Source organism: Oryzias melastigma, linkage group LG9 (genome assembly GCF_002922805.2).
Source record: "Oryzias melastigma strain HK-1 linkage group LG9, ASM292280v2, whole genome shotgun sequence".
NCBI classification, from domain to species: domain Eukaryota; kingdom Metazoa; phylum Chordata; class Actinopteri; order Beloniformes; family Adrianichthyidae; genus Oryzias; species Oryzias melastigma.
This window is the reverse complement of record NC_050520.1, coordinates 16,134,237-16,144,986: the sequence shown is the minus strand read 5'-3', so window position 1 is coordinate 16,144,986 and position 10,750 is coordinate 16,134,237. Positions and strand designations below refer to the sequence as shown.

General features: G+C 41.5%; 1 protein-coding gene across 3 annotated transcripts in view; it reads right to left on the bottom strand.

The window, feature by feature from the left end:
• Nucleotides 1–1,570: 1,570 nt before the first annotated feature.
• Nucleotides 1,571–10,750, bottom strand: part of tmem131 (transmembrane protein 131) — a 35,984-nt gene continuing 26,804 nt past the window's right edge. The window contains exons 29-41 of one of the 3 annotated variants that reach the window (XM_024278824.2): nt 9,603–9,788; nt 9,373–9,528; nt 7,040–7,464; nt 6,784–6,968; nt 6,595–6,713; nt 6,439–6,524; nt 6,223–6,369; nt 5,979–6,129; nt 2,971–3,086; nt 2,815–2,896; nt 2,640–2,743; nt 2,389–2,540; nt 1,571–2,303 (exon numbers count right to left, since the gene is read on the bottom strand). In XM_024278824.2, the coding sequence (XP_024134592.1) occupies nt 2,037–2,303; nt 2,389–2,540; nt 2,640–2,743; nt 2,815–2,896; nt 2,971–3,086; nt 5,979–6,129; nt 6,223–6,369; nt 6,439–6,524; nt 6,595–6,713; nt 6,784–6,968; nt 7,040–7,464; nt 9,373–9,528; nt 9,603–9,788 (2,176 nt within the window). In that variant the 3' untranslated portion in view covers nt 1,571–2,036. Of the gene's footprint in view, nt 2,304–2,388; nt 2,541–2,639; nt 2,744–2,814; nt 2,897–2,970; nt 3,087–5,978; nt 6,130–6,216; nt 6,370–6,438; nt 6,525–6,594; nt 6,714–6,783; nt 6,969–7,039; nt 7,465–9,372; nt 9,529–9,602; nt 9,789–10,750 lie in introns of all 3 variants that reach the window. The other 2 variants (XM_024278822.2, XM_024278823.2) reach the window with 2 other exon arrangements.

Below are 10,750 nucleotides of genomic sequence, written 5' to 3'. Positions count from 1 at the left end.
AGCGGCAAATTTAATTATCAACAGCGCTCTCTGCTGGCCGACGCTCAAACTGCCTCACTGCGGTATGTTACGCTGTGGAACATACCAAATCAAAAATACGAGGGGAGGGGGGACAAAATTCACCGGTGGCTGGGTGAATCCCACACAGGTAATTGGGATATTGTCAGTCTAACACTCATCTCAAGCACAAACTACTTTAAAAATAAACAACTTTAATTCACCCCACCTATTTATGCCTTGCATTCACTATGATTGCTTTTTTTAAAACTCAATTACAATCTCTCAATTAAACTATCACTAGAATTGGTATAGTCCGAGGCTGAGCTGAAGTTAGTGTCAGAGGATGCTAACTTGTTTATCTTTGTGAGTGCAATAAAAGATAAAAGACAAAACCATCCGGGAACCTTTGCTTTGATATGAAGACTGTTTTTAATATATTGTTAAAGTTAATTTTATTTATCTGTTTTAACTTCATTATGTACCCCTTAACTATTTATCTTTTTTAATTATTTTTTCCTAAATTCAAGTATCAACTTTATCTCAGTCATACTTGTTAGAATTACACAGTACTGTTTTTAAAGGAAAACTTTCCTGATGGACAGATTTTTATATTTTTTAACAGTCACTAAATAACATTTGAGTTTGGAGCTCACACATACTCACGTCTAACAATGTTACTTGATGTCGTCATGGTGTATTTTTCATACAATATTCAGAAAATAAATAAAAAGTTAAACGTTTTTCTCTGTTTGGATGAAGCCACAATAAACCCTGCAACAATTTAGGTTATGTTAAACATCCTTCAAAAAAGCATAATGTAAGTTTTGTAGTTGATAAAATCAACTTATTTCATTGGTGAATAGATCAAGAAAACTCAAAACTAAAGAAATGAAAAAATAATATTAGAAAAGTACATGAAAAATGTATAGTAAAGTGAGCAAGAAATATATGGAATTCACAAAATAAAAGAAGCATACATAAGTTACAAGATAAAGAATAAGTCAGAATATGAAAAACTGGATCAAAGAAAAAAAAAAGTTGGATTCCATTTAAAAATATAGACAAAATGTAGTCCTTTCTCCTTGAGCACGTCCTTGGATAAATTAATTGATGCAAGAATTACCTCAGTAAAACATTTAAAAAAATGTTATGACCCCTGAATGTGTGAAAGCTTTTTTAACTTTTGTTTGTGTAAATACAGACTTTCTAGTATGAGTCAATGGTCACGACTGCCCCTAATGTTACTTTAAAGAACTGCAGCCTTTGGTACTTCCGGGTCTGTTTAATGAAAGAAAAAATAAGCAGGGTGCAGTTTGGTTCCATCCAGCAGGGGGCAGCACATAATTAAATTGTACACCTGTCTGTGTTGAGAAGCCCCTGGCTGCAGCCTGCAGACCGGGGCGTCCCTCAACGTGGGCGGAGTTAGGAGTTAAACGTTTAACTCCGCCCACGTTGAGGCACACCCCAGTAAAGCAAATTCAATGAGTAACAAATTCCCGATTCTACCATGTTTAATTGATAACTACTCCTTCTGCTGACATGTTGCATCATGAGGAATGAAAACAGAACGCTGGATGCTGAAATCATTTATTTAAATTTGATGACAAACAGAGGTGACAGAGGTGTACATTTCAAACCTCAAACTTAGATCTTGGACCAATTTATTCCCACAGAAGCGTTTGATATTTGCTTTTTGTTTTATTTTTTTTTTAATAAAAAAAGAATAAAATGAAATCTGAGTGCAGCAATCCTAAACCAGCTTTTAGCAAGGACCAAACTGATTCATGGCTGAAAATAACATTAACTCGAAAGGATTAGAGCCATGTTCCAAACGGTAGGAAGGAATGCAGCAAACCACTGTGGGATTAGGATGCATCTAATACATGCCATCAGCGTTTTTAAGAGAGGGGCGCCTGTTAAAACCAGTAAAACAATTCTGCCTCTGTGAATAAAAAAACTGCAGAGAACTTAACACAGGACGGTCCGCCCACATAATCTGATTGAAAAACATTCTTTCTCCGGGCATCGTTTTGTGTTTAATTGCCGGTGTCAGAGGAGCTGGGCCAGGGCTCGGAGCTGCGGCGGCTCAGGGTGGGACGCCAAATGTTCCAGGGATTGTAGGTGCGGCTCATCTCCGTGGAGACGGGCGATGACGGGGCAGGGCTGCTCACCAGATCGGGCAGGGCGGCTGAGTTGGTTGTAGCTGGGAACGGGTGTAAGGCTGAATCCGCGGTGGTTGACCAGATGGAGCTGCTGTAGGGCGTGGGTGCAGACCAGGGATTACGGGTGTTTCCCAGGAGTGACTAAACAAAAAAAAAAAGCACAGATACGCCGTCATGAACAGGATCAGCATCTGAGAGGAGGTCTATATGTGGGGGTGGAGCTTACTCCAGTCGTGGGGGTCGGGGAGCTGGAGCTGCTGGGCCAGGAGTGCAGAGAGTCACTGTTTGGTATGTCCCAGATGGGGGGAGGAACAGTGGGGAACTCTGGCCAACTGGGCTGAGGCTCAGACGACTTTGGGATATTCATTCCTCTGAAAACTAAAACCAACACGTGCACATACATCAGCTCAGGGCGTCTCTGTTAAACCGGTCACTCAGCATTCTGCAGCGTGGTGTGTGGACGCGTGAAGGTGTTACCTCTCGACAGATTGAAGGGGTTGCTGGGCCCAAAAGCGGAGAAAGAGTTGGCGGTCTGGTAGGTTGGACTACTGGTTGTGTCAATTGGACTCCACAATCCGGAGCTGTGGGAGGAGAAACAGGGACATGAAGAGGGAACTGTTCTGTCAGGAAACTTACCTGCTTCCATTCTCACCTGTCAGAGCTGTCGCTCTCCACCGAGGTCATGTGAGCCAGAGTCTTTCCCGGGTTGTCCGTTTTAGCCGAGCCAGAACCGCCTAAGAACACAAAGCAGGACGGTGAACACGGCGAGACAAGACACACAGAAGTCACCTGAGTGTTACACAATCACCTGGGCTTTTGTCATAACCTGCAGCTACAGCAGCGAAGGTCAGGTTCCCGTTTTTACCCGCGAGAGGAGTGACTGAACACGGCTTATTTCCTGGAGCCTTTTTCTGGTTCATCTCGCTGCAAAAAAATACAAAATATGAGTAAAAAAAAATGAAATCTAAACTTTTGTTTAAAAGAAAATGATAAAAATGATGTCCATTTGATTGAGTGAACATTAAACGATCATCCAACGCTCCTCTGCAAAGAAGATAGAAGTCAAATCCTGGATCTGGTTAAGCCTTAAAAGGTTCTGGAGAATCCAACCAAGTATTTGGGCTCTGACTAAATCTATTGTGGAGAACAATGGTGAAAAACCAGCAACGAGCTGTTAACTTAAGAGTTTAAAAAAAACTTTATATAGATGTTTGTGAGTGCACAGCAGGTGGGTTCCCCTCCATCTGTCTGCAGAACAGATTTACTGTGCAACCACACATGATGATTCTGAGGAGACTTCTGACATTTACAGCAGGGGTTCCCAGACTACAGCCCGGGGGCCGGATCTGGCCCACCTCCACATTTGGCCCGGCCCCCCAAACACTATCAGAGACGCATGATTTTGTTTTCTCCTCAATCTGGCCGATCGAGACCCACACAGAACAGGACTTTTTATTCCACCCTTCTGCAGTCTGAACTATGACTGGAGAGGATAGACTATTTATTGGTTTAATTTTTTTTTAATGTTTTAGTATTATATTTTTCTGTGAAGATTACAGAAATGAATTATTTAAAATTTTACTAAGTGTGGCTTTCTGGAAAACCATCAATGTTTACATTTAGACCTAGATTGTTACACTCTTTCTGTTAGCCTACAAACCGACCCCGTACCCGTCAGAGAAGGAAACCGGTATGAAAAAGTTTGGGTTCCCTGCTTTACAGGATGATAAATCAGTTGTATTACACAGGAGGGGCTTTCAGAGAGGCTGTGCTGCAGCAGGCCAGTCGTGTGTTTGCACATCACACCCGAGTTCAGCATGGTAATGCTGCATCACTTTTATATTTAAAAAAAACACAATTTTTCTTTTAATTAAAACTTTTTCAACTCATAAATATTTGTGTGTTTAATAAAATGTCAGTTTAAAGCTTTAAAGTCACCATATGACAAAAATGTTGTGTTTTAATTATGATGATAAAGTTTTTAACCAAAATTCCACAACCTAAATCTCTTAAAAAGCCACATTTCATGTTTTTCTGAAGCCTCTGTTTCCAATATCTCTTCGTGGGCGTGGTTGTTGGAGCTTAGCAGCTCCGCCCTTTAACCCCCTTTCTGATGATGATAGCTATGTCTCACTAGCATAAATAAAAATAATATATAAAATAATAATATAATATGGTTTTGAGCCGGATGCCAGCTCGGATGAGGAAGTGAAGATCTTCATGATTGAATCATCTTCAAATGAACGTCTCAGAATGGTTTTATTTTTGTAACTTCTGATGCTCAAATGAGAGTCGTCAATTATCTTTTTATAAAAGCTTTTTACTGATGACATATAGCCGAATGTGGTAATTATAAATTAATATTAATAATCAGTTTGCCACTTAAAAAAATGGTGATTTTACCGTGACATTGATATCATTATCCATTTATATCCCGTTTTCTGGAGAAAAATACATTTTTTATGATCAGATGGTTTGTGATAAGTAATAAATAAAAGGCTATTTTCTATGAAAACACCCCCACCATCTTTACCTTTCTCTCCAATTTGGATGTGTACAGTTAACTTTGTATTACAAAAAGAATTAGCTATTGCTGCAGAACTAAGTTTGTGAAGTAGTTTGTTTGTGGAGCAGAATCTTGTCCACAACATTTGCTCTCGATCATGCCACATGTAGATGTCAAAAACTAAAGAAACATGGTTTTCTTTGGAGGGGTCTTTGAAGACCCACTATTAGTGTTTTTAACATGTTCTTGTAGTATTTCTCTCATGATGGAGGATGCATATAAAGAAAATAAAGCTCAAAATTGCATTTGAGATTTTTTTTTAAATTCAGATTGTTGTAAATCAGGAGAAGACAAAAAAAGCCGTAGCTGAGATGTAGACGCTACGATGGCAAGTCACAAACTCCTCACTCCTGTTTTCCGGTATCTGGATGGATAGCTCCAGTATTTATCCTTATTTTTTGGAGGTGTGAGGGGCTGTAAGCTAGTGGGAGAGCGTGTAAACGTGTGACTGGATGAGGGGGCGGGGTTGCTCCATGCCGATGATCCCACCCACAAACTAAAGGTGAATTTTTACTGCCGCTCTGCAGAAACTATGTCCTAGGCTAGGGGTCTGCAACCTGCAGCTCCAGAGCCACGTCTGGTTTTTCTATCCCTCCAATGTGGCTCTTTGGTTAAAGAAAAATATATTTAAGAAAAGTAACTGTAAAGTTCAAAAAAAAAAAAAAAAGGCGAACCTCCAAAACACAGTAGCAATAGTGGTTCAATAATCGAGAACTAACTATTTTGACAAAAATAAAATTCAATTGGTTCAAAAAATAAAGTTAATTAGCTCCGTTTTAATTTTTGAAAGTTAGATTTTATGATTTTCTGCCTCACAAATGTTTACAAACATTTTTTTTCATTGCTGTATTTACACTACCTATCACTAGATTTGCTCCATCGAAATGATCCTATGTGACACAGGAAGTCTTTTTTTTTTTAAAGGAAATTTGTTAAAAATTATAAACTGTTTCATATTTGGGGGAAAAAAATCAATTTCCTTTTAAAGTATGTTTTATTTATGCAAAAAAATAAGTTTATTTATATTTCTCATAAAAATATAAATAATATAAATAAATACCAAGTCTTATTTTTCTAAAGGATGTGTGGCTCCTTATGGGTTGTGGTTAGTGAGAAATGACCCAAATGGCTCTTTAAGTGTTAAAGGCTGCAGACTCCGTCCTAGACGACGACACGTGTTTTTATTTTGGCTAAAACAACATAATCGGAGTTAAAAGACAACTGGGAACGCTTTGGGGGCGTGTTGATACCTATTGGTGTTGACCACGCTGCTGTACGTGCAGGGGGGCAGCAGGCTGGGGGAGGTGGGTGGAGGAGAGCAGGTTCCAGTCGGGACAAGCTTCTTGAGGAACGGCTCTGCATTTATGGTCTGGAGGGAGATCTGCTGGAGGCTGCCTGCTTCTGCAAGAGAAGCGCAGGAGCGGAGCTGGTCAGCGCCGGCGGCGGCATGCGGCTGGAAACTGGATCCAGCTTCAGGTTTGGACTTACGGATACCGTTAACAGGAACGGGGAAGTCCCACTCCGGAGAGGAGAAGTCCTTCTCTCCTTCGGAGCTGCTGCTGTGGCCGAGCTCCGGCACAGAGGAGCTGGTGGACAGCTTGGGTGAAAAAGAGGGGCGTCCTTCCTCCTGCTTTCTGTCTACTGGAAAACAAACACAGGTGTAGTGCAGAAGCGAGCTGCAGCAGAACCCCAGTTCAGGTGAGAGCTTACATCTCTGCTTCTGCACGGGTCTCGTCTTTGGGATGTTTAACTTGCGCATTTTGTCCTCCCTTGGAACATACGGCAGCTCCAGGGAACTGAACACAAAATGAACTCAGAAACAAACTCAAAAATGTGCAAGCGTGAGGTTTTTTTTTAGAAACACACCTGGATTTTTCTACTGGACTGTCTTTTTCTCTGGCTCCGGGTTTCTTTGTTTTGGGTTTGGAGTATTCCTCTTTTACTTTTCCTGGATTTACTGTCCTGCCCTTCTTCTTTATTGGTTCCTGTAAGGATGGATGGGCGTTAAAGGAGAGCCGCGGGGAATCTTTTCCAGTTTTCCGGCTCCGTTTTTACCTCTTTGACACTGGTTTCCACGTCTGGGTTGGAGGTTTCTGTGGTGGTGGAGGAGCTGTCGTCATTGTCGGCCAGGTTATCTTTGCTCCCGTCTCCCTGAGTCTTTACGGTGAATTTTTTCTCTTTTTGTCCTTTCTTTTTGGGACCTTTTGTTTTCGTCTGCAGCTTCCCTTTGGGTTCCAGTGCTGAAGAAGAAAAAAGAAACTGTGTTTAAAGGAATGCAAACACGGCGCCTGTGCCGCCTGATGCGACATACCTTTGTGCTGAACGGACTGAGAGCTCTGCTCCTGAACGGCTTCGCCGCTGTGCGACTCTGGGCGCTCCAGGTCGTTGTCCATGGCTCCGATCAGGTTGGCGAAATCTGCCTCATCGGAGCAGAAGGCTCCTTGAGGCCCCGGTGCTGCAGCTAAAGTATCTAACGGTTTGTTGGTCCGAGCTTTCCGGTTGATAAGCTGGCACACGGGCGAAGGGCCTTCTTGGCACAGGGAACTTCCTTTGGACAACTGGGGGGACGTGGCCTGTGCAGCTGAGCGGTTGAAAGCGACCTTGGACCTTTTATCTTGCGGGCTGGGCTCTGGCATAATGCGATCGTTTGCCTGTCGGCCTGCAGCTCGCACCGTCCCGTTGCTGGCTGCGTATAATCCTCTGCTGTTCTGGGTCGAGTCGTTGTAGTCGTTCAACCTGATATGTGACAGAAAAATCATCTTTACTCTTAGAAACTCCATCTGTCCTCCTGCTACACTCCAGGATTCCTGCACTTCTGGATTAAGCAGTCTAGATCCTGCAGGGACATTCAACAAAAACACCACTGAGAGTATATGCATTTAGGTGACCCTTTAAAGCGAGTGTGTCCCCCGCAACACATGTGCACAGGTGCTCTTTGAAATACCGTTAGGATGAAAGGACTGCAAGTGTTTTCTGCTTATTGAGGTGTTGCTGCGTCTTCATTTCCTGTCATCTAAATACTGGAACTAGTCAGCAGAATTATGAGGAGGAAAAAACTGAAGAACATTTTTAGATTTTGTTTTTAAATGATTCAAAGTAACAGTGATGTTTATGTTTTGTTTACTGCTAAAGTTAACAAAAATACGTTTGAGTGCAACACCGTCTAAAGTGTTTCCTTCTTTCAAAACGGTGATGTAAAGGGTTAAAAAGAACTTATATTTTTCCATGAAATTGAACATTTAGTCATAAGAAAAGTTTACCTCAGCTGCAAGCTGAAAAAGTGCCCCAATAAAGATGTACCTGCTCTCTTCAGCATGCCCTCAGATTAACAAACCAAACACGGAGGAAGACTACCAATAAGGAGAGGTTTCACTGATACATCAGGTGAAAACAGGAAAAAAATGCCTCAGCAGTTGACACTTGACCCCTCTGTGAGTCCTCCAAAAACATCAACCAGAGGGACAGGATGAAGCTCTCACTCTTTCATGTTCACAGTTATTGATTTTCTGAGGAAATTTCATTCAAGCTCCAACATGCAGTGAATAAAGTGTTTTTCTCAGACACACTGAAGATGTAGAGCAGTGCATCTCATCTTTGTCTATGGTCTGTATCTGTGTTTTTCAGTCTGCTTTGTAATCACAAAATGGTTTAACTCTAAAAAAAACTATACAGGTCTGATTCAAAACTTTTACAGTGGGAGACAAACTCTTCAAAAACTCCTCTTGCAAGAGGCTTTCTGTAGTTCTGAAACACACTGAGGGTCAGTCATGCAAACTGTTTTTATAGGATGACACACACTGGAGCATCTTTGATTAACCAAAGTCCTCAGAACAGAAGTCTTTTTCTTTGTGATCCTTTTTGGTGAGGATTTTTGTATTCAAACTTTATATCTGGCGGATCAATTTTAAATGTGTGTATCAAAGTCAGCTACAACACTTTTTACAGCTGGTTTGGTTCGGGGAGGCGTGCTGTAAAACGGTTACTGGGGAGACGACGGCTAAGAAGATCCGCTGATAAGTGTTTATGACATATAGATTGTGAGAAGCAATGACCATCACGTTAAAAGTCTTTAATGAACCTGCATTCATCTGATCACATTTCAGTGAGTGAGTGGGCGTGTCTCATTGCAGCTCTGTGAACTCTCTTTACATTCCAATGGTGGTCATTTTGGTCCACTATGAGCACTGAGTCCATTCAGACTGAGAAAAACTCAGAGCCAACCAGAGTTCAGTCCAGTTGGAAACAAACTGAGCACCTCAAAAGATGGGTTCCTGGTCTGCTTAAGTGTGTTCAAACTGAAAAGTTGTTCTGGATCATCAGGGGAAATGAACTCTGGTTCACTTTAAGAGAACAAAATGTGTCCAGTCTGAATAAAGCTTTAATTTGATCTGTTTTGAGTTCTGCTCATCCATCTGATTCCTACAAAGAAACTATTGTTTGTTTTCTCCGCCCACTTTGTTACAGACTTCCTCCATCAGGTGATTCCACATCCTGATTGACTGAACGCAGCTAGAAAACAAGATCTCCAGGACCAGATTTTTGTAAACTGATGCTTGAGCAACTTTTAATTCTCACCAAAATAAAAGCACAGTTAAAGCTTCAAATTCTAGACTCCAGCCTGGTGTTTTTCCACGCTGCACTTACTTTGAATCACTGTCGATCTGCACGATCTCCCTGAGGTTGAAGGGTTTCCCCGTCTCCAAGCTGGAGTTGGACTCCACAGACACGCGTCTCTTGAAGGGCTCCCAAATGCTCTGAGCTTCCAGGTAGGCTGTGGCGATCACCAGCAGAAACATGGAACTGCAGAGGCGGAAACGGAGCGTTTGTCGGGCTGACGGTAAAGGCGAGTGATGCGGCCGTGGCGATGCTCTCACCTCATGATGACCGACACAATGATGTGGAGCTCCAGCTCCCAGTTTGGCCTCGGCAGAGTCTCTGCACAGGCGCCCAGCATGTGGTAGGGCAGCGACGCGTTCAGGACAAACACAAACTCGGAGCCCCCGTCAGTCACCAGCTTGAGCTCCCGGATCACTCGGGAGGAAGTGAAGTCGGGTGTAAACCTGAAAGAAGGCAAAATCGTCGGTTTGTGGAATCCTCACAGGAGGGAGGTGATTTAGAGCTGCCTTTTTAAAAAGAATGGGACAGTTTATAATAAATAAGCACATTTCCTGGTTAATCAGAGACAAAACTTTTCAAAAAAAAGTAATGCAAACAAATCAAAGAGACTGAAAAAGCTTCAAATCATGAAGAAAAGCCTTTAAGTGAAATTAAAAACAGTTAAACTGCAACAATCAACAAAGATTTTTCATTTGGCTGCATTTTCTGTTCTGAATGTTGGTAGAAAAGCATTTACAGCCTATAGAAACAGTAAAGACATTTGTCAATAATACATTTTATTTCAGACTTGTCAGATACTCCTGAGCTGCCACTTTTGTTTGCATTTTCATATTTGATTTTTTTTTTTTATTAATTTTATCTGTCCTTCAAATCAAAGGTTTACATGGTGGACACTTGAACAAAGCCTCATGTCCTGCTGTTTATGTGTATTTTTTTATGCGGCAAATTAAATTAGAATCTGGATTAAACTCAGAAAGTAAGAAATGTTTCACTGCATCAGTTTTTTTAAAGAGTATAAACAAAGTTGTAAAACTAGCTCGTCCAGCTTGTTTCTTTTCTCGTGTTGACTTAGCTATGTGTAAAGAAAAGATTGTTCTCGCTCCAATTCATGCAGAGACAGATGGAAAGTGAAATCAGGTGCGGTCCCGTCCCAACCTTTCAGAAAAATGACTAAAGATTTCTGTGAACTCGACCAATCCCTCTTCACAGAAAGTGGGCTCCTCGGGCTCAGAGAGGAATGAGAACATTTCAGTCTGGTTCTGAATCAGCTTGTCTAAAACAATGAAACCATACTGAGGGGTATTAATAGAACGTAAACACCTTCACAACAACAGCATGCTTTTACTCAGAATCTCTAAACTGTTTCAAACAGCTGATTATATTTGCTGGAATAAATTAGGAGAAC